Source organism: Enhydra lutris, unplaced genomic scaffold (genome assembly GCF_002288905.1).
Source record: "Enhydra lutris kenyoni isolate GAN:26980312 unplaced genomic scaffold, ASM228890v2 scaffoldscaffold32, whole genome shotgun sequence".
NCBI classification, from domain to species: domain Eukaryota; kingdom Metazoa; phylum Chordata; class Mammalia; order Carnivora; family Mustelidae; genus Enhydra; species Enhydra lutris.
In genome coordinates this window covers 13,887,958-13,894,133 of record NW_019154116.1, presented here as the reverse complement: position 1 = coordinate 13,894,133, position 6,176 = coordinate 13,887,958, and the positions used below count along the sequence as shown (strand labels likewise).

The window sequence follows — 6,176 nt, the reverse complement described above, 5'->3', positions numbered from 1 at the left end:
ATCAACAGGGAAGTGACTTTAAAAAATTCATGGACTTTGTTTTTGAGCAGTTTTAGGATTATAGAAGGATCGAAGAGGAAGCATCCCCTCACTGTTCCCCTCTCCCCAGTCGCCTCTAATATTCACATGTTGTATTAGTGTAGTCTATTCGTGACGCTTGATGAGCCCGTATTGGAAAGTGACTTTGAAATGACACGGCCAAGGACATACAGTACATTACTGACTGGGTGGTTGCTGGGAACCAAGCCACACCTGCACCCTCCTCGCCTGAACAAGCGGCCTGGTAATTTCTCCTGAGAGATGTTCTGTACAGATTAACACCATAATGACTGTAATTGTTTTGCCCCCCTCCCCTCTGAGCACAGGTAGCAGCTTCGTTCATTTGACTAAGCACTTTGGCTGGTGCCTGGGTCCTGCCTCCATCTTCGTTTTCTTTGCCACTGGGGACACAAGCTTTAAGGGCTTCAATATGTCCACCTGTGAACCAGGGCACACGAACACTAATTTATACTTTGACTCTTTCCAAAGGCAAGGGAGGTAGGTCTCAGGACATTTATGCTGGAGCACTGCTCTGAGGTTCAGGTTTCAAACACACTTGGATTTTTCCCAGAAGGATTAAAAAAGGATGCTTCATCCACTCATTCTGCAAGGCAGGTGGGGGATACACATTTTAAAGCTCAGTTTCCCCCTGTTGAGGAGCTTCTAGTCTCCCAACCAAAGAGAGACAGGACACCAATAAAAAGACCCTTAAAACATACAGTTTCCTCAACAGTGTTAGGAATAAGGCACACCAGGTGGTTAGGTAGGGCTGGAAGCTGGATGAGTGGCCTGGCGTTTTGGGGAAGGCTTCCCCTGGAAGATGTGACTTTCTGATTTAAGCTTTAAGGATGAGTAGCAGTTGGCGAATACCCTGGAGAGAGCCTCTCACACCACTTGTGGTGAAGAACCAGTCGTTTTTGTTTCCAATTTGCCCGATACCAATAGTAGAACCCTGCTGTGCCAGGTATGACTCACTGCGAGTCTGACAACACCAAAACTGGTTTATCCCCGGTTCAAAGAGTCCACCGATCATTCGCTTGGTGGTTGTGGCATTTTTTTTTAAACTGCTACCTTTGCTCGCAGGTTTTCTACCTGTTACAGACAGGCTCCAGTTTGCAGGCCAGCACAGGGCCAACGCCACCCTTTGAGGGCACCTCGAAGTTTGTTGGAAATGTCCCACTGAATTCCAGTCTGCATTTTAACAAGATTCCCAGGTGATTCCTGGGCCTCAAGTTTGAGGACCTGCCCTAGAGGAAACAGTATCAGATGGGGCTGATCCTTCACCCATCTCACTTGCCTTTGCCTGCTTCCTTTAGATCTAGGAAAAGGGTTACATTTCTTACGGCGCAATTGGCCTTGTCCTCTTCCAGGTTACAAAACTGCATTCTCCCGCTGCTAGGAAAACGTCTTTTAACCTGACGGCAAGAGAGAAACTCAACACGGGAAGGCAGCTTCCAGAAATTCTGAGGAGCCTCGGTTCCCCGCTTTGATCTGGCCCCACAGCCCGGGCAGCTCGGCCGACCGCGCTTCCTTCCCCGGGGTCGCTCATCTGCCGATCTGCATTAATGAGATCCGTGTCGAGCCTGTTCCAGGGGCCGCTGAAGATCAAAGGCACAAAAGAATCCCCCAACCCCTCCTCCCCGGTGACTGTTTGGTCTCAATCACCAGAGGGTAGAGTCTACTCCCCCGCCCACTCCTGGGTGGGGAGGCGGGGACCGGAGGAGGTGCAGCCCCAGCCTCGCCTTCCCCTCCCGCAGCTCAGGCCGCGTTTGCCCCAGGCGGAGTGGGCGGGGCCGGCCCTGCGGAAGCGCGGGGCGGGGTTGGCTTTGGGCTGGGCTCCTGGAGGGGAGGGGCGAGGCGGCCGAGATGGGAGGGCCGGCTGAGTGGGCGGGGCTCAGCTCCTGGCGGGGCGGGACGGGGCGCGTGGGCGGGGCGAGCGCTCCTGTCTGCGAGTCTCGGAGCGGCGGTGAGCCGGCAGAGCCCGGGCGCCCGAAGTCTCGCCGCTGCGGCGCTCGCGCGGGGAGAGCCACTCCGGACTCGCTTTGTGGCCGCTGTCCCCCTGTCGCGGCGAGCGCCTCCGGCAGGAGCGCAGAGGGAGGGGGCGCGCTCCCAAGACCCCCGCCGCCCTCCCCCAGCCCGGGGGAAGAATGTGTCACCAGCTGTTCTTCGCTCGCGAGCGCTGCGCCCAGAAGTAAGGAACTTGGAGGCAGGGAGACAAAGGCTGCAGTTGGGACGGATGAGTTAGAGACTTGGGTTTGGGCAAACAAAAGGTGCGAAAGACGAGAAGGGGGTAAGGCAATGGCAGCGGGGGAGCCCCGCGGGCTCGGGTTCCTGGGAGTCGCGCCGTGACACGCATGGTTTCCCCGGACCGTCTGCTGGGCTGACTTCCGCGAGCCGGACGCGGGACTCGGGCAAGTCGGGGAGCGCCCTGGAACAATGGACAACTTCTTCCCCGAGGTGAGTGCGCTCGCGCCTGCCACCCTGCCGGGACCTGGCCCCGGCGCCCCGGGAGGGATCTGCCCACCGCGCCGCGCGCTCGCCGGGGACCCTGCCCAAAGCGCGGGAGGGCGAAACTTTTCGGGAGTCGCCTGAAATCACCGCCCCCCCAACCCGGGAGTCTCGGGATGAGTAAGCCGGGGCAGGTTTTGTTTGGTCCCGCGCTCCGGGACGTAGCGAAGGTGAGCCTCCTTCCGCGTGGGTGGCTGGCTCGCGGGTGTCCCCGCCGCGCCGCGGGCGTCCCCGCCGCGCCGCGGGCGAGGCGAGGCGCCGGGCGCCGGAGCCCGACTGCCTGGGTGCGGGAAGCCCAGTAACATGTTCAACGGGGACGTGCCTTTCTCCAAGAAAGTTCTGGTCTGGAATTTCCTTTGCAAAATGTGCCGGCTTCCTGTGAGAGGGGCGCAAACCCTTCCAGAGGAGACGGCTAAGAAGTGCGAGAAGGCAGTGAAGGTTTAATCATTCACTGTGTTCTCTGCCTGCGGGACCTTTGGAGTCCGGGTTGCAGCTCTCACCGAGATGTACTCATTCGGGGTTTGAGATCACTCCAGAGGGGGAGACCAAACATCATGTACTTGTGCTGACGGTCCTGGCCGGATTTTGAATTCGAATTTAAAGAAAGTCGTTTAGGGCAAACCATGATTATTTTTGAAGATTAAACTGATGCCCCGTACAGGGTCATTGAGGGAGGAGGGGACACCTCGGTTACGTGAAAACCCTTGACTCGAGAACCTTTTTCCCCCTCCTCCCTGGGATCGAGAGTTACAGTGGTTTCTTGGCGTCTTCTCCTTTCTTGGTTGTGTTTATTTAATAGATTCTGTTTAAGTTGGAGGTTTGAAGTGGCTCAGAGTAAACTTCATTGACTTAAGGGAGCCTGATGTGACTTTGATTGAAAGTCAGGGGATGTTTTGTGAATCCAGGACGGTTTGGAATCTTCCAGCAAGTTACATTGGTTAGGGTTTGCCTCTGATGGTAAACTTGCTTTATCAGACTTAACTGGATATAATATTTCAAGTCATTCAGCCTACTGGATGCTTACTTACTGTATTCTCAGACAACTGTTTTTAATGGCCAAAGTGATATATTCTTGGTCATAGTAATGTCCACTTTTTTCAAGTTGTATTTCCAATGTGATCCCCACATTTGCTGTGAGAGGAAAAGTGGAAAGGAATGAGTCATCCATTAATTCATATTTTTACTTTTAAAGAAATCTATGGTTAAGACTATAGCTTTTTTTTTTTTTTTTTAAACCTATAGACTTTTGTTTTCATGACTGGAAGAAAGCACTCAGGTCATGATCTCAGGGTCCTAGAATCGAGCCCCGCATCGGCCTCTCTGCTCGGTGGGGAGCCTGCTTCCCCCTCTCTCTCTGCCTGCCTCTCTGCCTACTTGTGATATCTCTCTCTCTGTCAAATAAATAAATAAAATCTTAAAAAAAAAAAAGAAAACTTAGGCTCTGCCTGCAGGACACTAATTCATAACCTTTTTTTTGGTTTTGTTTTTGTCTTATGGTTCCCTTGGGAAAGCTCTTGAGATATAGGATTTGTGTTCGGTTTGTTGGGGTTTCACTCCCCTTGAAGCCTGTCTGTGGACCTCGGAGGGACGGGGGTTGTGGCCTCCCCTTGGGGAGAGCTCTGTCCCCTAGTGCAAGTGGGGGGAACTGCAGGATAATGTATGTCAGCTGTAACCTGCCCTACCTCCTTTCCTTGACACACTTTTTCCTTATACCATATTTTGTTCAGTGTAAGGAGACCTGGTTGTTGTATATTATTTTAGCGATTCGTATATAACATTGAAGTTGGCCTTTGGCAACCATCTACACCCCGTTCATTTCCTGGATGATGAATCTTAACCTAAAGACTTTAAGTCATTTGTCTAACCTGGGGAGCCTATTACAGAATCCAGAGCCTTTTTTCTCTGTTGTTAGTGACTTGAGTACTTTTGGGAAATTTGCATTTATTTAAAGTTACGCTTTTAATCTTGTATTTGTATTAGAATATTTCTAATCGACCTTCAAAGTTCCATCCCTGATTGTAATCGCTTTTGAGTGGGAGGCCATCAAGGCCAGAGAGGCAACATTGTGCTGTGTTAATTGGAGACAAACTCTTAACCTAGGTCCTGTCTCTCTCTGTTAGTGTCTTGTAACAGACCATCCTTTTGTTAAATTTGGATAAATTATCCATTAAGAAAATCATGGGATGTCCTGTTAGAATAGAGACAGTAAGTGTGGCAGTGATATGCTTCCAAGGACAGCCACACTGTAGGGACTCAGCCATAGTGTCCTGGTAACTGGCATCTTTGCTAACTTTTTTGTCATTGTGATTTAGGCATAATGACTGGCTGCTTGTCGGACAACAGCTTGAAGCTAACGCTAGCAACTGAAAAAAATAATAAACAAGATGTTGCATGTCTTATCTTTACGTGCGTATGGCCAGATAATAACAGAATGGGGACTTCTTGTGACTAGCAGCTGCTGTTTAGGGCTGGGCCAGGGTTTCTCAAACTGGGTGCCATTGACATTTTGGGTCGCTTAATTCTTTGTTGTTGGGAGGCTGTCCTTTGCCATCCCCGGCCTCTGCCCACCAGGTACAAGTAGCGCCCCCAAGCTATGACAACCAGAATGTCTGGGGACGTTGCCAAATGAGCTGCGGGGAGCAAAATCACTCCCAGTAGAGAACCCCTGAGCTAGCCCATGGAGCGTTGCCTCGTGGAATTAATTCCTGTGTGTACTGTAAGCAGAGACTTCTTGCCTGCACTTGCTTTTGCTTTAAATAGCATCAGGCCTTTTCCTGCTGACCACTAAGATGCGTGGGAGGCTTGTGCCATCCGCTGATGGCTACTAACTTCCAGACGTTCCCTGGATTGGAGAAGCTGAGTGCCCCACACCTCCCCCAACAGAGTTGCGCTTCCTTCATGACCTTACTTTTTTTTTTTTTTTTTTGGCTTCTCAATTAAATTGTGTGCACGCTTCTGGGAACACTTGTTTTTTTAGCCTTTGGAAGTAAGTTGTTAAATTTACTGTAGGCAGAAACGAAGTTGAGGTATGTCTATAACCAGCAGCAATTTTTTTTTCTTTTTAAAGCAAACAGAAAGGCTCGACCAAGTGGCAAGAATGTTTTGCAAACATGTTGTTGTTATTTTGAAGTGGATGCTGTTTCCATGTCCCTGGGGCCAAGTACAGCACGGAGGGTCCTAGAGGGGCCAGTAAGCACCAGTTGAACACATAAATGAGCTTGACTTTTCTGTTTCCTATTTTAGGAATAGGTGTGGCCTACTGGCTGTTCAAACAAAAGATCTTTTGAGGATTATTAATGGAACTTACATGAATGCTTTGATTTTTCAGAATATGTAAAACGTACACAAGTATGAACCCAAATACAAATATAGAAAACAGGTTATTACCGTCTTAAGATTTAAATTGCTCCTGAAGACATTTCAGCTGCACCTATTTCTTACGACCTGGTTCACCCTCCAGATGTTAGGTGGAATCCCCTGCCTTGTTTCCACTTAATTTGCCAAGGTGTCTTGGTTTTGGTGGTTAACCTGGAGCTGTTCAAATATCTTTTTAAGCTGGAAGCAGTTCTGGAGCCTATTTTTCCTCCCCTTTTCATAGTACTTTTGTTTTATATCTTATTCATTGTCTT

At 50.1% G+C, this 6,176-nt stretch overlaps 1 protein-coding gene across 1 annotated transcript in view; it reads left to right on the top strand.

The window, feature by feature from the left end:
* Window positions 1–2,444: 2,444 nt before the first annotated feature.
* The window catches only part of LOC111153425 (myosin X), a 224,047-nt gene continuing 220,315 nt past the window's right edge, over window positions 2,445–6,176 (top strand). The window contains exon 1 of the mRNA XM_022512435.1: window positions 2,445–2,496. Within this exon, the coding sequence (XP_022368143.1) occupies window positions 2,476–2,496 (21 nt within the window). The 5' untranslated portion in view covers window positions 2,445–2,475. The remainder of the gene's footprint in view (window positions 2,497–6,176) is intronic.